General features: G+C 40.9%; 1 protein-coding gene across 6 annotated transcripts in view; it reads right to left on the minus strand.

The window, feature by feature from the left end:
* Window positions 1-22,927, minus strand: part of LOC116052437 (collagen alpha-1(XIX) chain) — a 105,240-nt gene that overhangs the window by 38,305 nt on the left and 44,008 nt on the right. For 4 of the 6 annotated variants that reach the window (XM_035992441.1, XM_035992443.1, XM_035992445.1 and 1 more), the window contains 5 exons: window positions 13,545-13,589; window positions 10,009-10,044; window positions 6,189-6,251; window positions 6,070-6,114; window positions 2,779-2,811 (listed from right to left, as the gene is read on the minus strand). In XM_035992441.1, the coding sequence (XP_035848334.1) occupies window positions 2,779-2,811; window positions 6,070-6,114; window positions 6,189-6,251; window positions 10,009-10,044; window positions 13,545-13,589 (222 nt within the window). The remainder of the gene's footprint in view (window positions 1-2,778; window positions 2,812-6,069; window positions 6,115-6,188; window positions 6,252-10,008; window positions 10,045-13,544; window positions 13,590-22,927) is intronic. The other 2 variants (XM_035992442.1, XM_035992444.1) reach the window with 1 other exon arrangement.

Raw genomic sequence — 22,927 nt, forward strand, 5'->3', positions numbered from 1 at the left:
ATACTACCCAGGACACATTGAGGATTAATTGCTCTCCAAAAGCCAAACCACAATCAATTTTTAAATTGTAAAAGGAACAATTCCAGTGAAATGTAATCCCGAACTACTGACATAAGTGACCACATTTAAGTGTAGATACGCAAACGCATTTTTGATCCACACATCTGTAAACAGAAAATTTAGTCCTGCATTCTAGTTGTCTAACAACCTTTTTCTGACTGCACAAAAGGTTTCAAAAGCGAGGCCAATGTTTAAAGCCAAACGTATTAAAAACTGAGCAAAGCAATCTCAGAGCAAATCTAATTATCTATCTATAATCATCTGAACTCATTACATTTTAATGTCCTCAGGCCCTTTGTGTTGTGTTAACCACATGTTTCACCCCCATATGCAGTTATAACCAGTTCAGTCTTGGGTGGTTTTAGCATAATAATAAAAGAAACGAGAGACAATAGAAGGAATCTTGAAACTAAAAGACATATCCAGATGGGGAAAATTGTGGTGACCCGTGGCACTTCCATTTTGGAACAATGTGCCTATTGAGATCATTGGTTTCTTCCCTTTTTTCTTTTCTTTGTCCACCTGTGCAAGTGCCCTTGTTTCTGGACTAATGTTTGCCAGTGAGCCCATTGAGAGTGTTACTGTGATTAAGGGCTGTACAAATAAACTTGACATGAAGCTGTCCTTCAGCAGCAATGGTCAAAATAACCTTCAGTAAGGAAGTGAATCCCCAACTGCCCCAGTGGAGTGTCTGCATAATCAGTCAACCTTCAACCTGCAGTCACTCACTAAAGCAGCTGCGGTGTCTCAGTTCCATCAGTACCAGATCAGAAATGTCTGCCACTAGAACACTGCGAAGAACCTTTTACTCAACATAACTTGGAATAACAGATTCAGTTTAATAGATTATAAAACTCTATTGTAAAGCAATACTGGCAGCAATAAAAACAGGACAGTCTCACAGCTGAAAAGACTGTTTTGCCACTTTAAAGGCGTTGGGGGAAGTGATGGCCGTGCATGCCTGTAAGCACACTGCTCCTCCCCGTCACTAATAAACAGAGGCGCAAGAAGGTTTATGAAGGGAGCGTAATGATCCAAACCCTTACTTCTGCTGTGTAAGGGAAATCAATGCTTAACTGCCAAAATTACCTGCCACAGGAAAGCAGAGAGCACAGACAGAGACTGGTACTAAATATTCAAACAGCCTCATTTATCAAATGACTAATGTTTTCCCCTCTGCTGTGTGCTATAGTACTGTATACATCTCCTATATCCTGGGTGGCCCATACCTCACTACACAACAATGAACACAACTGACTATTTCAGTTTTGATATAACATTTCTTTATCTTGCTCCCCTAATTGAAATGAAATTTAGGGAAATTTTATTCAAAAATAATTGCAAAGCAAGACCTCAATGTTTTGAACGGCTATTAAAACCGCCTACATTGATATCTATTCTTATTAAGGGAGTAGACTTTGTTGGTAAGACAGAAACCAGTGAAACCAGCGGAGGGTGAGCGATATTTGTTCTCTATATAATTAAGCTGTCAAATTTCCATATGAATCGCTTGCTAACAAGCAGTGATGAGAATGAGAGCCATCAAACTTTGTTTCCAAGCTCATGTCTGAAGCCTTCAGAGGGTAAATAGGCAGCGAGTCTTTAGAACCAAACCCATTAGAACAGAGTCATCTAAATGTCAAACCCCTCACTTTGTTATACGTGGGCTCCAACACCACTTTTTCATTTGACGTTTTTATACTTAAATTTCTTTTTTCTTTTTTTTTAAAGGGTACTTATTGTTGCAGCATTTTGAGTCACAACTGCCCCCTCCCAGATATTTTACTTATTTGCCACAGTGTGTTTTTGACTTTAAAATGTCTAAGCATGAGTTCTCTCATCCCAGCACCACCCACGCTGTGTCACCTTCAACGTACAGACAGCCACCATGTCAGACTTTCTCTTTTAAAAAAAAATATTTTTCTCCACTAAAAGCAGCACTTGTGTCTTCCAACAAAAATCATTTTACTATAATTTACAATTATGAACATTATAAACAGGTCATGTACTGCATGGCCCCCATTAATTCAAACTATACAGATTGTTTTGTTCCAAGTGAGTTCCAAGAGTAGGACATCAGTGGGGGATGACTAGTGCAAATGTGTTTAATTTGATACTAGATAGGAAAGGAAATCACAGTTCACAGCTGTCAGTGCCTCTGCAAGCTATTTTGTGCATATTTCTTTGCTTTGCTGTACATTGCTAAAAGAATTACTCACTGGGAACTTGCTGCCAAATATCAGTGAGTTCATTACCTGAAAAAAAGGAAGCTTTTCCTTAGAGAAATTCAACACAACTAATCTCAACTGCCCATGTTGCATGCCCTTTATCAACATTGATCCACTGTTTTGTAGTTAAAATACATATCTAAACATAGAACAAATCTGCAGGGTTGTCAATGAATGGAAATTGGTTACAAGATGACATGCCACAATGTTGGAGGTATGACAGCATGGGTAAACACTACACTGCTGTTGCTTTTTCATCCATGGTCCCGACATTTCTTTCATAGTAGGATGTGAACCGCTTACTAATGCACAAACATTTCTTTATGTTGGTCGCAGAGAACAAAGCACTGACGATATAATGATTTCTTTTTAGTGTTAGTCATCCAACATGTTGTGGTGTCTCTCCTGACAAAACATTGATACAATGTCATACTAACTGACAATGAATGATATGCTGTAAGTTGGGCTTTCACCACTGTATTGTACTCACAGGACCAGGAGGACCAGGAAGGCCAACATCACCCTGAAAATACACAGAAACATCAATAAGAGACTGATAGACAGAGAGACAAAGAGACAAAAACAGGTACAAAAATAGAAGAAGAAAAATACACAGCCTAAAAATTTCACTTGAGAAACTACTTCTGAAAGCAAGTTGCCATTGGTGACCTTGTACAGCTACATCAATAGGTTTTGGAGCAACAATAAAGGAGGCAATAATATGTCCAGACTTCAGAGAAAATACTGGCTACCTCAAGTGATGTGATAAGAACCACGAGATGAGTGGAAAGAAAAGTATACTTCACTGGTGTGCATTTCATGTAGAATGTACTTACAGTGTGTGCAACCCTTTATAATGGGCGTACTGAGTGCTCCAGGGAACCATAGACTGTTCTTAATTGTGATGCATTGCATCTGGGAGCCTCCACTCCTCCATTCATAATTTACAAGCTATAACATTTGTGCTTTTAATAAAACAAGAAAACACAAGACAACATCTGCATACACACAGTACTATAAACTAATACAAAACACTAAGAGAATACATGCTGTACCATAACAAACCTACACAATCCTCTGAATGTGTGATTCAAAACATATGTGTTCAAACTTTTAAACAGAAAAGGTTTAAAAGTTTTTAATCCCCATCTGGATCTGGATCAAAATACACATAACGACAGACAATCATCCAGATTTCTGGAGAATACCTAGATCCTGGGAGTAAAGGACTTAATGCTTTAATTAAACAAGTTGCATGCACAACTTATCCCCAATATGCAGACATTCATGGTCCCCAGAGGATGAATCCTACTGACTTTGGTAATACCCTGACTTTTCCTCTAGCGCTACCATGAGGTTGACATTTTTGGGGTTTAAGTGAAATATCTCGACAACTATTGGATGGATTGTCATCAAATTTGATACACATATCCCATACGACAAAGTCTAGTGACTTTGGGTGATCCTCTGCCTTTCATCAAGCACCACCAAAAGGTCAAAGTTGTCACTTAACATGTAAAATATATGAAGATCTACCAGATAGACTGGCAGAAAATTGCACACAGACAGTCATGGATCCAACTGTTTATCCTAATGGTACATGGTGGCAAACCATAATACATTTTTCCTTGATTCATGACAACATGTACAACCATAAAAAGATGTACATACCCAAACACTCACACTGACGCACACTGTCAACAGCAAGAACATTATATATGTCATGCATTCAGGAACAAAGGATAAACAATAGCATCTATAAAAACCAAGAAATAATTACAGATTCATTATTTGCTGCTAGATGATTTCAAAGAACCTTGGAAGATAAACAGACTTGAAGAAGATAACTAACTCAAAAGGTTTAAAATGGGTGAGAGAATGATTATATAGGGTATTTCACACTGTTCCTTAAGGTCTCCTCATAGGGTATGTAACATTGGTTGAGCTGAAAATGGCCCGGGTAATGTTCTATGAGCACTAATGCAACCCTGTCAAACAGCCCCAGACTGAAACAAGAGGTTTTCTCCCTTATATGGTATGCTCATGAATATTTAGATAAGCTGCACGCTGACTGGTTGGTTTAAAATGAGCGAAGCACACAAAATAACACTGCAGACTGACAGCGTTTGATGATGCTTATTGTTAAGTCATAGGGGGCACATTCCGTGTCACTATGTTGATAATCGAACACGTCTACAGTGCATGTTGTGTCTTCGGCCCGACACATTAACTGGAATTATGAGCCTGAGCCCGATTTTAACCCGACAATTTTTTAATACATGGGCCGTTATAACTGACGTTATAAAGGACTCGTGAGATATCTGAAACAATCTGGCCTGGTTGGGTAATTATCGAAGAAGGCTACAGATGGGGGAGACACGATTTAGCACAGATTACTTCACACTCAGGTCAGTGCAGGACATATACCCAGAGCTACGGGAAAAGTTGGAGAGGCATAGCTTTCTCCCCACCCAATTAGGCTAATAAAGTAATTAAAAAAACACAAATTCTTGATGAAGGGCCCGGCCCGGCCCGAAGATAGCGGCGGGACATATGGGCCCGACCCGGCCCGTGGGTCAAAGTTCGGGCTTGGGCTCGGGCAGAGAATCTAAACTCTACTTGGGAGGGAAAGGGACAAAAAGGTGAGCAGAACTTACGGTGTTTTGCTGCTGTTATCCTGACTCAGGGATACATTTTACAAAGTCTACAGACTACCACGTTGTTGTTGGCATTACGTGTAAAATACTCCCACACTTTAGAAGACCTCGTGCAAGCCTTTTTCTCAACGTGCTGTTGAACCTGCAAGTAATACATACTTGTGCAGTTGCGCTGTTGCTGGAGGCAGCCGGTTATTTATAGATTTCTGCGCGTGACGCGTCGAAGCATTTACCTAATCGATTACGTCGACTATGTCGACAAATCATCCCAGCCCTACAACATACCATGAACCGTCGCCAGCAGGCAGCTCCACAGGAGCTCCAGCAGCACACAGCCCGTTGCAAGTCCTCTGCGCCGCCGCGTTAGATCCACAAGTCCCGCTCCATTATCCGATATCTACTCCTTCTAAACACTTTTCTCTTGGCCAGTATTCCGTTCCTGGGACACTGCATTTACGACCGTGGTTCATTTTCAATACCCTTGAAAAACTTCCAAACTTTCTAAAGTACACAGCGCAGCTTGCAGCTAAACTCGTGTGAGATCTACATGACCTACATTCCGAACACCAGCTGGTCTCAGACCAGTGGTCTGTAGCTATGTAAATTTCGGGGCGTACCAAAGGTACAAACCAGAGCCAATTAAGGTACAGCCACCGAGTTGACGTCAACTATTAGCTTTGTTCAGATTCGCCCGTTTTCAGCAGCAGTTTCAAATTGTGAGATTTGCAGAGGAAAGAGGTGTCAATGGGACTTTGAGGTTCAATGTATGCCTATTTTACCCACCGAACTGTCTTTATTCAACTATAACAAGGTAAACTCGGTTTTGCATTCTATCACCCCTTTAACCTCGGAGTTCTAGTATATCATACCAATTATATCGCTTGAACTACCTCACCTCCACCACCTCTGTCTCTCCTTTTCTCAGCTCTGCTTCTTTTTTCTCACACACACACACACACACACACACACACACACACACACACACAAACGCATGCACGCACGCACGCACGCATGCACGCACACACACACACACACACACACACACACACACACACAGGCTGAATCCCAGGGAGCACAAACAGAGGGAATCATCATGTATATCACTTGACATTGATGTGACTTACTTTTTGTCCTTTCATCCCGCCGGCCCCTTCAGCACCTGGCTGACCCTGTTGGAGGAGGCCTTAGTTAATGACTCTGTAACATGATGGCATTGTAAATGTCACTGCAGGAAAATACGTACAGGGTCTCCTCTCTCTCCTTTCTCCCCTTTTCCCCCTGGGACTGCAGGCTCACCCCTCTCCACCTGTATGTGAACAGAACAGATCATTGACAGTGACTGACAGAAAAGGCAGGGCAAAAAGACAGAAAGCTCAGAGAATGAAACTTAGCAAGGGCAGACATTATAAATAAGTAATCAGAAAAACATACAGTATTGTGTCATTTCAGAATAAAACAAACAACACGTTTGTAATCATGGTAGGAAAAAAAGAAGCACTATGTGACTTTGTGATACTATATATGGAGTTGAACGGCTAGCAGGATAATGATAAACTCGAGCCCCTGTTGCAATGCAGCACATTTCCATTTTAAAATCATTCCCCTGTCTGCCAATAGATGGCACTTTATGACTGCTGGTGAGCTGTCCTCAGAGTATTTTTTAATAGGATTTCTTCCTGTCAGTTATGTAGAATGAGTACTAAACTGTACAGGGAATGAATAATCAAAAATATTTGTGATAGAACATTTTTACATACATAAATGCAAGAGAACTTAAAGCCTCATCAGAAGACTCATCATACTTTATGCATTATTATATGCTATTTCAGCTACATAGCAGATATGTGGCTAAGAATTCACTAAATGCATCTGGAGTCGCACAAATACATTGTTTCACATCTCCGAAGACACTTCATAAAGTTCATCTGTTGTGATATTTTTGTTTTTTGTCAAAACATAGCAGAGTTAACAGAGCAAAAAAAAATAGATTGTTCATCGACAATTATTGTTCTTTTGTATGACGTGTGCAGATTTGTAGGGAACGCTTCAGATACTCTGTGCTGAGACATTATGGAGCAATGAGCATCTGTTTAGCAATCTGAGAAGACATCTGAGAAAGGTTGCCGCATATTTGCACACTCCTCCTGAGCAACGGCTGGACTCTAACAAACAATAATTGCCATTCCGTTTCAGCCCCTCCCCCATTCCTTTCACTCACTAACAGCAGCCGCTGTGATGCCATTCATTTAATGAGATATAGTCACTGTTTCCTCGTCCAAATTATGAGCTGTTATTAAGTCAGCACACTGCTGCGATGTATGAACAGATGGATTGTTCTATTAATATTTTAGGTGGGGAGGACAGACTGGTGGTAAAATTGACTTTGAGTACTAATTGAATTCTGTTCAGCTTTATCAACCATATTGGGAACTCATGACCACTATAATCTTACAATAATCTTATCAACTATATCACTGTTGGCGTGCTATCAGTCAGAGGCCAGTTTCCTAACAAAGGCAACTCACAATACAGTATCTGTCTTACAGTAACTGTAAAACACATGCTGTATTGTACACAGAAAATGGTCTCTCACTGAGTAATGACTCAATGTAAATCCCATCGGGTGGAAAGTTAGTATTAGCCTGTGATGTCACTTGCTGTAAAAATGTTGTCCACTGTATTCTGGCTTGGACAAAATATTATCGCTATCATTGTTAGATCTCCAAGGAACATCATTCAAAGCCAATGTATTGGCAGAGGGGTATGTAACAAGTTAATAAACCTTTCAAATGAGATTAACTGCAGCACAACCAGTATTTATCCTGATTATAACTGTATTTATACAATGACAAAGCCCAGCGTGTTTAGGACGGGGACCTGGTACACCTGCAGAAGCCTGTGGGTGACATGTTGACTTTAAGTCACCTAGAGTCATCAAACTGTAATTAAGCCAGTCTGCATCCCTCTCTGCCTCTCCATCAATATCTGCAGTGTCTGTCAGAGCCCGTTTGAGACTGTCAGTGGGAGACACAGTTATGGAGATGTGATTCATGTGAATGTGCACATCGTGCACGGCACAGACCTTTTGTTTTTCACTTTAAAACATTCACACTCTGCTGAGTGAGTGAGAGGGGGCTCGGCTCATACCAGATGTTACACGGGTTGCAGTTTAGTCTAACTTGCGTCTGGTTTGTCCAAGCTGAAAAATGCACAAGGACGGCCACTGAGAATCTCTGATGCTGCTCAATTATTACTGCTACTGGAAACTTACTTTCCATTCCTCTCTGATGTGTGATGGTTTAGCTAGCTTCTCCTAGCTAGCTTATCATGCTGGATTCCTTTAAATGCACAGCTATGCTTTCGTTTCATTTTAACAGATTGAAATATAAAGTTATTCTCTTGGACAAGATAGTTTTCTTGTCATCCACAGTAAGAATGAATTTATAAAGACAAAGGGAAGATTGTTCTGTAATGTGAGGGCATGACTGATTCATGGCAAGGGAAAGGCTGGCATGCACAATTAATGTAAGCATTCTTTGTGGTGTGTTTCTACATAACATCAGCATGAGTTGACATTCTTAGAAAGAACGGTTAATCATATTATTTAATCATAATGCCACCTATAATCTAATCTCAAATGAGTAGCTTTGTTCTCCTGCAGGTGTTACTCTACCTTTCATCCTTCTGAAATCAGTTGAAAGTTGTATGTTACAGTGAGCCTATAGGTTTACTTTCTTAAACATGTGTAAACTTTACCCTACACTGTTAAACAACGTGTTGCAACAAATGTTACATGGAATTAGCTTTATGTGTCTTTTCCTTTTCTGTGTTCAAACTCATCAGTCATTTATTTAACAAAAGACCTACAGTATGAAAGTGAAGTAGCAATAGCAAATATGATGCAAAACCCACAATCTCAGAGCTATTTTCCTTTATGCCACGTCAAGGTTTGAGTTTTACAGCTTTATTTTATGATACGAGACCGATTCAAGTGACATAATAAAGCTGCAACTCAGTAGCCAATTACAGAAAACTCATGGAAACCTGATCAAGGTAACTTCTGTTTGTCATTTTGTTCTTAAGCTTGATTTACAAGGGCATGGTAGTACTATGGTATTTTTCATCCAAATGAAACCACTATCCATTGTGCCTTCACCTAAGGTATACTCTACTGTAATCCCATTTGTTTTGAGGTATAATAAGTGTGTCCTCATACAGACAACTTTGTTTTTCAAGGTTGGCCAGCTGACACGTCTCCTTCCTCTGGGCAGAGGGAGCAGGAGGAATTCTGCGGCCTGAGCTGACACACCAGTAAACGACGCACCTATACATCAAATGAACAGCTGCGGTCAGGAGGTTGTCCACTACACAATAGCTTTCACTCTCAGCATGATTACAAGTGGGCCACTGGAGGCCTGGTGGGTGGGGGCTGAATGGGGGTTGGGTTTGTGAACGAAGCGGGTGGCAACAAAGAGAGTAGGAGGCTAGGTAGAGGTCCATGTTTGTGAGTTTTTTACACCACATATCTCATGTGCCTCTGGTGAGCTACAGCACCCCTGGGCTTCATGGAAATGATTGCAGACCCTTTTTTCCAAAAGCACTATATGTAATAGCCATCTGTCTGTTTGGAGTGCAAGCACTGAGTCACGCTGTGCTGCGCTGCAGGAGGCGCAGGGTGGGAACAGCTATTTAACTTGCACAGTAGATAGGCTACAATTGACCGAAAGGTGCCATTTCCGACGATTTCCTGACTGCAAACACAAAAATTGTCAGTCAGTGACAATGATGTCTGGTCACACATACGTCTGACTTGTCTTGGCTGGCTTCTTGAGACAACTACTTACACATGGTGAGTCTTTATACAGACAACACAGTGCAGATGATTAAACTCCTTGCCTATTTGGAGGACTGCTATGATGAACACTGCTCAGTCATCTTGACAATTCACCCTTGCTGGATTTGCAGGTAAGGAACGGTTTATAAAACAGGGAGACAGCTCAAATTTACTTTAAATGCCACATGTCAGTACTTTGTTTTGTGATGAACAATGTTTTGAGTGATACCTTGACACTTGCTCCTTCCGGGGTTCCTGGGGGACCCTGCAATTACAAGCAATGGGTCTTTTTCACACAGAGAAAGGATAAAAGGATTTCATGTCACAAAAAGATGTTTAAATGAACACTTATGAACAGTACCACTTTTTAATCACTTTAACCATCCTAAGCCTTTCCTAGCCTTTGTTTAAACTAGCAGGTTTACTTAAAAACATATTCAGATTTACAGCGAAGGCCTATTGTATTATATTTTCTAACCTTTGCACTAATGTTAGCACTCATAAAAGACATGGCTGGCCCCCAGCAGTCTATAGATTATCTTTGATTGTGGCCTTTGTTGCATGCCTTTCACAAACTCTCCTGTTGTCGTGCAATGCTAATTTGACTTTGAAAAATAACCGCCGCCCCCTCCCACTGTCCTGCTGCCAATGGACAAGAGAGAGATGCCCTGGTGTGTGTTTTGAATAGATGATTTGCCCCTGAGATCTACCTCAGCAAAACAGGTGACTCATAAATGCCAATACCAGGGGATGGAGGCAAAGCTGGTACATGCTAAGGGTATCATCAGGACATTGCCATTTAGAAATGTCACACCTTCTCCATCCTGTCTTTCTTTTGTCCTACGATTTTGTGTCCTACAAATTTATGAGTTATTAAGGAGGCAGTGGATACATTGAGTCATGCGGGAGAGGTTTAACAGTGAGTGGCTCAATTATTCTAAAGATAATTGAACCTATTGAGCATAACGGTGATAGAAGCAGAACAGAATATTTTTGGATTTCTGGGTGAAATAAAGTAAGACAAACCCTATGTCCTGATTTAATGTGTAATCAGGGTGATAGTGTATGAAAATAATTGGACACTCAAAGCTACATGATACCTAAACACTCCTGTTTGTTCTGACATCAGAGCAGTTAAGAGTCTGACAGGCTGTCTTCTTTAACACATCGTGGTGTTTGTGCCCTTTAGTGTGTGGGTCACTACACAAACACACAAACAGTGTCTGGGATTGGTTTGGACGCCTGGGGAAAACACCATAATTCAAGGAGTCAATGGGCTTTATAGGCAGACTTGTCCTGCTCATCAATACAAGCATTCTCAAGAGCTACCTTAATATACTGCTTGTGGTTTTCTTCTAATAATATAGCCCGCTTGCAGTATAGGGGTATGGGAGATGATTTTGAACAGATCAATACAGCCTAAGCATGGAATTAATGCAGTCTACAGAGATGTTTCACTATGAAGAGTGTAATTGCTCTATTTAAGATGGATTTTGTATTGCAGATTGTTGTGCTGATTGACTGTTTCGTTTTAATATGCTTTTATAATTATGATGACTTTGAAACTTTTGTAATGTGTCCAATTTTAACCAGGGCTCAACTTAAAAAGACATTGGTAATCTCAGGGGAATTCTTGGTCAAATAAAGTACAAATCCGGCGCAAAATGAACCTAGGGGTTAATTACATATGTGTCAGAGTTTGACCGTTCTCTGGGATATGTTTTCATGCTAATCGAATGTGACCAGTTAGCACAAACTACTAATTACCATATAATGCTAGTCGTCGGGGCACGGCTAAAGTAAAATCAAATCGCTATTTCTATACCACTAACAAGGCTCAAAATAGCATCACACTTCCATGGTAGCTTAATAAGGGTACCGTTCAGTATACAGGCGGGCGCCATCTTGGGAAAACAGTCACGACCAGTCTAACGCCGTGCAACCAGTAACCAGTAACATAGCTCAAGCACGGCGTTTGTTGTTCGACTGGTCGTGACTGTTTTCCCAAGATAGCGCCCGCCTGTATACATGAACGGTACTGTCTTTCTAAACTATCTTTTTAATAAACTGTCTGTACACTTACAAAGTTCTCAATGCTTCGTTTACATGTAGGGACCCTCATTATGCTACCATGGAAGTGTGGTGCTATTTTGAGCCTTGTTAGTGGTATAGAAATAGTGATTTCTTTTTACTTTAGCCGTGCCCCGACGACTAGCGTTATAAGCAGTGTTTCCCACACAATAGACTAATGTGTGGCGGTGCGCCGCACTATCAACACCGGCCGCCGCACATTGCATTTCGTTTTTTTTAAAAGCTATTTAAAACACGTTCAGCTGCATTTCCTTTCCCTGCTCTCCTCCGTCTCTCTGTCAATTGTGTCTCGCTCACATACACACACACACAGCTCCTCTCACCGTGCGGTGTTTGGTGTTTTTAGCCCCCAACGTCGCCTTCCAGGCAGCGAGGCAATGGTTATGTTTAGGGTTAAGGTTATGGTTAGCTGCCTGGAAGGCAACTTTGGAGGCTTAAAACACCATCGAGACCACCGTGCACACAGCGTCTGTCTCCGTTGCGTTTACTTAAAACTGGTAAACCTCGTGGTGCATTCAAAGTTATTGTAAAATACCCTTTTCTCATCTGTTTTTGTATTTTAACAGCAATTTATCGGTGAAAGAAGTAATTATTGTTAAAAGTAATTATTACATTTTTCATAATCATTTAAATTCCCCCCTTTTTTGTGCTGATCTGAAAATTGATCTGATCCGTGACTCAAAACCGTGATCCAATCTGTGAGTTTTGTGATCCGTTGCACCTCTATTTGAGAGGGATGGGACATTTTATTGTAACATTATTAAAATGTGTTATAGTTACATAACAAATTAATTGCTCCAAATATAGGAGCAATTAATAAACATGGCAACCATATTGTCAATTTCCGCAACCAAAAGCTGATGCCTGGTTGCCAAGCCGGCAACCACTTTAAAAAGTTAGCGTTGAGCCCTGAAACATCACGTCAGCACGTCTTATCCAAGACCACCAAGATCAACACCGGCCGCCGCACATTGCATTTCGTTATTTTTTTTTTTTTAAACGCTATTTAAAACGTGTTCAGCTGCATTTCCTTTCCCTGCTCTCCTCCGTCTCTCTGTCACTTGTGTCTCGCTCACACAGCCCCTCCCACCGTGCACACAGCGTCTGTCTCCATTAAGGAGAGAAGACGGCTAGCGAAATTCACAAGTTCACGAAAGGTTGGTAGGTATCTATCTCGTGAACACCTCTACACAATCACACATTAAAAAGTGCTATAAAAATATTTTATATTCTGAATACAATGTTGTCAGTGTGTTAATGTTGGAGTCCCAACCCGACTCTTAGCAAACAAGCGATTGTGCCTTCTTTAGAAAGTTAACTAGTCGCAAGTTTGCAGTAAAATGCAGTTTGGTTGTCGAGGTCAAAACACTATATGTAGCAGCTGTGAATCAAATAAACATATTATAAATAATGTTATGTCATTTTTTACTCTTACACTGAATGTTTGCTGCTTCAATCCAGATGAGTATTGAAAAGTATTCCCATTCACATTAAATAAATACTGTTCAAAGTGCTGCTGTATCGTACTGTCTGAGCTAAGCTTTCAGGGTTCGTCATTTGGTCAATGAAATCACTGCAGACATGTATAGCAGGTACTTATTCCTTGTGTGTGTGTGTGTGTGTGTGTGTGTGTGTGTGTGTGTGTGTGTGTGTGTGTTACTGTATATCACTTACAGGCAGGCCTCTGAGTCCCGGCTCCCCAGTCTTTCCTCTCCGTCCCTAAGAAAGACACAAGAAGAAAGAAAAAAGATTAAGATGAGTGAGTGAAGATGCTACAACAGGTGTGGCTGGGCATACGTGCTGCCAGCAATTAAGGCTAGACAGCAACTCCTGTCGCAGTCTCTAATTTGCTTTTAATTAACAACAAGAAAACAGCTTAATTGCTGCACCCCGTGTGGCCCCATAGTCTTTGTTCCCTCCTCTGGTTTACTACCTCCTTTCCAGCTGTGTAAGTCCCTCGGTGCATCAATCAACCCAAGCAGCAGATACAGAAGCAAACAGGCCAAGCCAGCTAGTGCTGTCCAGCATTGCAAAACAAGGTCAGAAGGAAGCAACCGTTTTTTAACCATTTTTGCTTGCTTTAAGGCTAAGACATTTTGTGAAATGCAAAAGGCCTTCATGCTGGAAAGTCTGCAAATCTTGAAAAGCTGACACCTTAATGAGATGTAATACTATCCAAACCAAACCAAAGTTGGTATAATTTACATCAAGAGGGTTTATGTCCTTGTGAGAAAAGAGGATAAAGCTCTGTGGATATCCTTACAACTATCCTATAAACTGGCAGAGTATCGCTGGCTCTGTGTTATAAAGAGTGCCTGGAATTAGCTGGCTTTCACACACACACACACACACACACACACACACACACACACACACACACACACACACACACACACACACACACACACACACACTCAACTCAATTAGAAGATGGTAATACTCTGGCCAATATCAATTCACTGTGCAGCAGTGTAATCAACGGCAGAAGTATGAGACAATGCAGATATCTGTTTTACAGCTACACATGATTACCTCTTTCTAATAGGAGTTTCATCATCTGACACAATTGCTATATTGAAACAGTGTATCTCTCTCTCTGTGTCAGTATGGCGGGTGACACAAAAAAACACTTCTCTCCTCCACCAAGTTAGTGGTGGTGTAGATCTGTAGAGAAGGAAGGATCACTGGCTGCTGAAAGAATTACAAAGCAATGCCCACGAATCTTTCCTTCTGACACTCTATGTATGTAGACTTTGATTAACTGGGTCAATTGGACATTAAGGAAGGAACTTCACTGAGAGCGATGGCTTTTAATCATCTGTTTACATGTGCGCTCATGCTTACATGCTGTGTGTTTCTCTGTTTGTACTGCATTTCACGGATTAAGGACTAATGAAAACAGGAGAAGCCAAGGTGTAGTACAGTAAATATTAACCTTAATAACGACAAAGTGGAACCAGTGTGTGCCTCCTTTTGGGAATTGCACACTTTCCTCTGTTCATGCTTTTTGATGTTATAAACAAAGGCTTGCTTGGCCAGTGCCTTTTGATCATCTGTGTTAATGTAGCTTTGAGGCTACATGTGCTTTAATGTGAGCATGAATGAGTGCTTTTCTCACAAACAAAAACAGTGTTTTGGTGAGGGTGATTGGTGTTATTTTTTCTCTTTCACTGACAATAGGCTGACACTGAATCATTGCTATATTTGCAAAAAGTTCAGACTATTTGTTCTAGCATCATCCGCCTTTGCTGCCCTTTCTCCCCTGAACTCAACAACAAAAGCAGATTACAAAGATAAGTAATTCAGCTAATGGATATATCATATGCTATTATTCCAAGCAGGTCATGAATTATGCAGTTTTCAAAATGATTTCTCCACATTTGCCCTTAAACCTCTTTTAACACCAAAGTGCATACTAATTTTATTATCATCAAAACAAACAGACAACCCCATATTATCAATTTTAGGCCTGAAGCTTACTTGCAGTTATCTACAAGTTGTGCAATGGTTGTTAATAATGTGATGTGATTTTGCTTCCGATTTTATTTCCACATTTGAAACCCACATTTGGGAAAGATGTTCTAATTTTAAAAAAAAATGCAATTTTGTCGTACAATAGGAAATACTAACATATTTTATTCTTGAATTACTGCCTTTATTACATATAAAATATTCACACAGCTTAGCTATGTGTAGCTGAGTGTAGATAAACTTGGTTGGGGGTGTCCATGTTAAAAGTCCATGTCAGGGTTTTTTCTTCTTTGATAAAATATTCATTTAATATTCATAAACACCAACAGCTCAGACAATCATTTCCACTATAAAGCAATCCATTTAAAAGACTACAACAGGTGACTTTGTGGTTAGACTGACACCTCTCTGTACAGAGGACCTCTGGTTAGCACGCCATCCCCAACAAATCTGTGCACAGTGACAAGAAATAATTAGGCACAGCTTTCATCACCGTTTGCACTCAGTTGACTCTCCAAACTGAAACACCTGCCAGTGACACAGCCAGATAACTGCCTGTGAAGGGACGTACTGGCTCTGCAATACTGAGATAATCAAGATGCCAGCAACCGCTGTAGTGCCCATGAGCACCCAAGTTTAGCCTTTAGCACAACTGTGTGAAGTGTTTTCAGAGTAGAAACTCAGGGTTTTAAGTTGAATCCTGACATTTCAATGATTTGATAAATTCTAAATGTCATGTTTGGACCTCCTAGACTTTTGTAAAAGTGAAACTACAGGGATACTCTTACATCTGGAATTGAGGTCATTTTATAATAACGTTTAGTCAGGTTAGAGATTTCTTTCTTCAGTTGCTTTAAACTGTTTATTGGTGTGTTGACGTTGCAGAGAACAATACATGCTTCTGGGTACAAGCTAAAAAACTTTAGTACCAGTAATTGCATATCCATTTGTATAAATGGAGAGTGTTAACACTGTCAACATTTACTTTCATTGTAGACCTATCAGGAAAAAAACATTTTATCATATATTCAGCTTTTACAACAGTTAATCATGAATAATATACAGTGTTTAAACCTATAGTGCACAACTATTTTATATTATTGAATGTCCCTTACGTTCAAGCCATTGCCAAATGAGTTGATACAAAGCTAATTAAGCCTATTAGCTCCACAAAACTCTCTCTGTATTGGTCAGTATGGCTATGTTAGGAAATAGTGGAGTCCTTGTAGACTTGTGCACGCAGAAGCTTGAGTGAAGATAATACCTCTTGTGAAGAGTCCATCATGTTTTTTTAATCCTCCGTGTTGTGTGTGTGGGGGGGGTGTGGGCACAAAATGCGCGCGATCACAGACGTTTTGCCTATCGTTTTTTATTTGTTCACTGTTTTCTCAGTGAAGGAGGTAGACACAACACCAGAAGAAAGTGTCAGAGGTAAACTGCAGTCCAAAGCAGTCTCTAGGCAACAAGGATGAACAGGAAACTGAAACTGAGGATTTTGACTTCGAAAACAAACAAAAAAAAAGAAATGCAAGATGTGAACAAAATGAGAAATGTGTGACAACAAAACAAAAAGATGTTTTTCTTGATGTACAAGGACTTTAGGGAGAGCAAAAGAGCATATACAGCTGGACTTGGATCATCATTAAAATGGCTATTCTACTCTGCCATAATCAAGTCATTTTTAAACTTAACACCACCTATGTGTGCCCTAATGACATAGTACAATATGTCACCATGATAATAATTTTAACTTGAACTGAACAGAGTGGCAAGTTTACAAAACCAGCCAGCAGTGTCTGTGAATCTTTTCTTTCAGCTAAGCCAACCTTAAATTTCTCATGTCCTTTTCGGTTTCTCAATCTCTCATTTATTTCTCCCTTTGTGTATAATATAACTCTTCTCTCATCGTCTCATCTCATCCCTCTCTACTGTCTCCTGCTTTGCTCGTCATCTCTCCTTCCTTCTCCTGTCTCCTGTCACTCGCCCTGTTTCTCCCTCACCCAACTTCCAGCGCCTGTTGGATCACCCTGGCAATCTCTGTTGCTATGCAACGCTCAGTGTCCTATAAATTTGACAACATCCTAGTGGTTGATTATTATTTGAGCGCTGCAGTGTGAAGCCCTCCTTCAGGTCATTGCAGTAGATTAGAGGGAGGGAGAGATAGAGGAAGGCAAGGAAGGAAATGAGGGATGAGAGGGAGGGACGGCGGTGGTGAAAGATGAAAGGATTGTGGAGGAGAGGAAAAGAGAGAGTCAGAGTTAAAGATGAACCGGCTTCTTGAGTAAATGAAGACCAAAAAAAAAAAAGACCAAACACATATTCACCAGCACTACTTATCTGTTGCACTCTAAAAACCTTCAAACCATATAACAGAAGTGTAAAGCACTCCACATTAACTACTAATTCAATAATGGTGCTAGTAAAGCAAGAGTGAGTACATGTTAGAGCTGAGGTAAGAAGGAGGCCTCAGTAGATTGACAGCGTATGTTCAACTCCCGACTTAATCCACATGGATCCCAGCCTCGACTGGCTTCAGCTCTGCTATGAGTTGTAAAGTGTAAAAGGAAAGCACAGACATGGGGCCAGGCTCAGTCCTGCAACACAAGCCCCAATCTGAGAGCAAAGTCAACAGTGACAGTGACACACAGCAAAGGCACTCATTGATGATGACTCCATAATCCTTATCCCAAATGTCAACATGTTTTCATATGCCTGTCTGACTACCCATACTGGGATAACACAGTGTTGTAAAACGGAGAGGCCAAAATGTGTCGCATTTTTAGCAATAAAGCAGATATACCATCAAAAAGCCACATAATCCACCTGACAAATGCCCCTGTCAAGAGAGGTCAGTAGATAAGCTGCAGGTAGCCTTCTGAAATGATCACCACAGAGGACCAAACTCAAACCTGACACACAGCACAGAGGGATGATGTTTCTTTTTTCTTTTACATGCAGGAACAGCTATAAGCGGGTAAATCAATTTGAACTAATGTTAACATTCCAGGTTTTTATCTTATTTCAAACACAATATATTTAATGTTTGATTTTTGTTAATTTGTCTTTCTATGTGAAAAAAGATAACTTCCAAAAGTGACTATGCCTTTTTCCTATTTCCATTCATCCTCTACTAAATTATAAATCAATTCTGTTCTTTTACTTCCAATTAGTTGTGTTGCAGGAGCCTTGAACAGAAATCTTTGGTATACTGCTTTTCTTCTGCCTGTTTCATATGTGACACAGAAGTTTTATGTCCTGAAGGGGAAACTACCTGACATTACCAAAGCCAAGTTGTTCTGCGACAATGTTCTGTGGCTCATGGGAGAGATGACCTTTTCTAGCCTGAAAAAACTCACATGCCACTCCCACTCTTTCTGCCTGAGCTGAGTCCTGTCTCCCTCCGGGGACATGTGCTCAGGCCACCTGAGCCTTTTGTCTAACTGAACTGCTGTACTGCGTTTAACTGGAACTGACTATGTAGCTTTTGAACAGCTGTATTTGCTGGGAAAGCAAATTAGTACAAAACAGTGAAGATGATACATACTATCCTCATGTCTTTTAACAAGTCACAGAACAAAGAGTAGATGGTATGAAGTTTTCTGTTATCTCTGTCACAAGGTGCCCTTTAGCAGTACAGCAATGGGACAAAGACAAAAACATCATCCTTCCACACCTTCAAAGGATTATTTGGACCATCCAAACAATGGACACGGACATCCAGAAGTGTGAACTTGTGAAAAGCTGTTTCCACTCAAAAAAGACAAAAACACAGACAGACACAAGAAAGAGAAAGTTTGCCACAACACAGCCTGTCACAATATTTATTCCCAAGTGAAAATGCTTGTCTGCCCCCGGCCTGTGAATGATGAAAAAAATAAAGGATGGAAACATTACAACCAGATGTACTTGATTCCCTCATTCCATCGGTCAAACCTAGAGTCTCTTAGGAACACTTATTGTATCCAGATTCAGACAAGATACAAACAATTACTCACACTGCCAGCAAAAGCTAATTTATTCTGTAATTAATTCTGAAATGTCATCCTCTCCCCTTTGCAAATATTTTCAGATTTCTCATTTAAACATTTGCACAATGAACCATAAAAATTCACAAGCAACCCAGCATTAAGTATGCACAAGGATATCTAAAATACCAAGATTCCTCTTAAACCTTTCATATGTTTATCTCAACTACAGTATGTGTCTAATTATTAAGTAATATGTTGCAAATGAATATAAACATTACATACAGTCCAGCGTCACAGTTTCTTAAAAGGGAAAGTAGTTTTTTTTCTCCAAATAAAGAGCACAAAAGTCTGTGAAAATCTACAGTTAACTTGTGATGGTGTGTCTATTTCTCTATTTTATAAGAGAATAACTCTCTCTAGGCACATACTCAGCTTTGTCTACATGCATACTGTAATATTTTCTCACACATACACTACAGCTGCTTCTGGGCGTTAGCTTCAAAATATCAAGCTAAGTATCAGTTGGAGAAGGGGACAAATATTCAGTGAATTCACACCAACTGTGCAGCTTGATATGCTGCAGTTAACAGAATTCTCACCAAAGCCCTTTTCACTGTCACATCAGCTATTAACGCTTCTGAGGTAAATATTGATTATACGGCCTGCTTGAAATGTCAAAAAACACGCTGCCGAGACCACTGTCTCACCTGCTTCTGATTAAGGATCCAATTAGAGACAGACAGTGCAAATTCCCTACTTGTGACTGCCCTCGCTGGATGCCATCTTAGGACACTGCACAAGCTAAAAAAAAAAAAAAAGCCTGGGCACTGAAGCTTGCAGAGATCCCTTGCACTTGGTAAAAGCCTCAATAAAATAGGATTTGTTCCAGTTGTTTACTGAGGGTTAAGAGGAGCGGCCGGGGCAGGAAGAGAACGGCAAAGCCGACAGCTGCCTGGCAGGGACTCAAATGCAGCTTAGCATTTTTCACCATTTTGACTGGCACACAATGCTCTCTTTAACTTGCAGCCATCTAAATATTCAGGGACGTATAAAGAGATGGCTGACACTGCAGCCGACTTAAGACACAGCTCAGCTGGCCAAGATTGCACCTATAGTCTCTTGGCTAAAGCTTTCCATGAAGGCTTTCCTCACAGAGACTCAATCGTAGATCCCATGTGACTAAATGGTGATTTGTACTTGTGCCACTAGATGGCAAACTAGCTTCATCACAAATTTTGTACACGGTGGGGGACAGAGCCAATGAGGAGACTGTACACTCTCTATGAGAGGATAGATGTCCTCAATGCATGAATGTATGATGTGTGTTGGGTAACATTCCTAATTAGGCAGTCTGGCAATTAGTCACTGAATACCATAAAGGATATTTTTTTATGTAGAGGGCTTACAACGATGAGAGAAGAAGGAAATAGACAAGAGCAAGAAGCTGTATGAGAGCGAGAGAGGGGGACAATAATTTTCATAACGCATTATGGCTCTTTTCAACTGCCACACAATACAAGGGGGCAAAGGTGGCATTACAAGGGTACCCAGTCATAGAACGCAGCACAAAATTGGGTAAAAAAAAACCCATTATAGAGCTACTTCAGCAAACACCAAACTCCTCACTGCCACACAGTATGCAAACACAGATCCAAAGGCAAACACAGGAAATGCAGACAGTGGATGTCTGTGGAAAACTAAGCCAAGTCAATCCCAAGGGAGCCTCAGAACAGCTCTTTACAACAGCCACGTCTCTACCACGTCTTCACAGATGAGTTTTAAGAGCTCATTGATTTTAACTACTCCTAAGGAGAGGAAAGAGGGCTGATACTATCTGAATTTGCATTTTTATGTGGTGAAAATGATAAATCTATATTATACTATGAGCTCAATCCCCACCTATCAGCTGAATGTCTGTGCAGTGTTTCCATGCGAGCTGGGTGCCTATTGCATTGGCTCCTCACTAGGCCGGCATAGCCTCTTGAATGTTCTCATCTCCTAATGGATGCTGTTATTAGTCTTGGCTCTTAGAAATTTCACAGTCTCATCTGGACTTTTGGCTGTATTATTCATCCGGAGCAGATTGCTCCCATCCTATGTTTACAGATACTGAGTGTTTCATTAATGCATTATCCAACAAGTGAATAGGAGAGGCTGAAAATCTACTTTGAATAAAGCCTGGTTCATTTTACAAACCAAATATTTGAGGTCAGAGAGAGAATACACTGTGCAAAAATCCACAGGGCGCTTACTCTCGGTACTGTTAGCCCTGGGCGAGTCTTGTGCTTCATATCACTCACCACGCATAACAGATTACACTAAGGTCCCACACACAACCATCTGTACAATATCAAGCCACTGTAAATGCGCTGCTCCCTGGCATGCCATTTAAGTGGACACAGATGAATGTATCTAAATTGGTTGTGGGCAGAATGAGAGTGTGAAGAATCAAAATATGGATGGCAGACTGTAGCAGTTGATGCAGCCTCCCACTACCACGCCTCTGTGTTCTGCAGTGTTCAGGGCTATATCTCCTGCCTGTCCAGGCCCCCTGCACTCTGAGCTCTCCTCCCTCCCCTTGGCCGAGGAAACAGCAGACATTGACAGAGCTTACTCGGGGCATGCTTCAATCCAAGCATCATGGATCCAAAATGCCCTTTTAAAGGTATTTACATTCAAAGCATTTCTCAAACGCTGTCTCCTCCTTAAACAGACCTAAAATGCCAGGAGAGTGTCTTTGTATATTACTAGACTGTTTGGAGCCAAAGAAATCCCATTGTTTGGATGACTGAAGCCGTGGTGTAGGCCGCAGTACCTAGAACAGTCACAGGGGCCAGTCACCTCTTGTCCACTGACATACCTCAATGAGTCGAGAGAATTCGGTTCAGCAGATCCTTCCTGACACACGACACTCCATTAGTGTTGCTATGACCTGGCAGACATTGACACAACATTTGAAAATGTTGGCAAGGTATAAGACACAGGCCAAGAGGATGCCAGGCCCTGATGAATTCTGACACTCGAGCAGCAAGGACATGTATATTGCTTGCAGTGTCCCTGTTGTGTGGTATAGCTCTGTCTCCTGAGAAAGTGGTGAGATTGTAGATGTATGAATGAGGGCCGTGCCCTGGCCAACTATAGCAAGCCTATCTAATGCTCAGAGGATGTATTGACCTACATTACCCCGTTGAACATCAGCTTTTACATGTATAAATACACACATCAGCTTACACACACACACACACACACAACATATACACGCGGTGACTATTAAAGCTAGTGAACAATGTGCGATCAAAGTGGCCCTCTCAAAGTCTTGCCCCCTTTATTCGTCCCTGTAATTAATTGGCCAATTAATGTGTGTTTATTCTGGACACCCATGGATGTAGCCATACCGGGGCTCTCTGGGAAAGATGAGAGTCAGACAGATAAATCAAAGCTCTGTGCATCTGTCCTTGCATGTGCCAAACGCTTCCCCCTGTAACACTCCTCTATCCCAACTGGGCCTAAATGTAAGACCTTTTCATACCCAATCAGGTCAAATCTTTGTTCCATCCTCCGTCCCAATGCACTTGACATTGACAAGATTAATTGCCTTGTGCACTGGGCAAATGTGCT

This window comes from Sander lucioperca, chromosome 15, assembly GCF_008315115.2.
Source record: "Sander lucioperca isolate FBNREF2018 chromosome 15, SLUC_FBN_1.2, whole genome shotgun sequence".
In the NCBI taxonomy this organism is placed as follows: Eukaryota; Metazoa; Chordata; class Actinopteri; order Perciformes; family Percidae; genus Sander; species Sander lucioperca.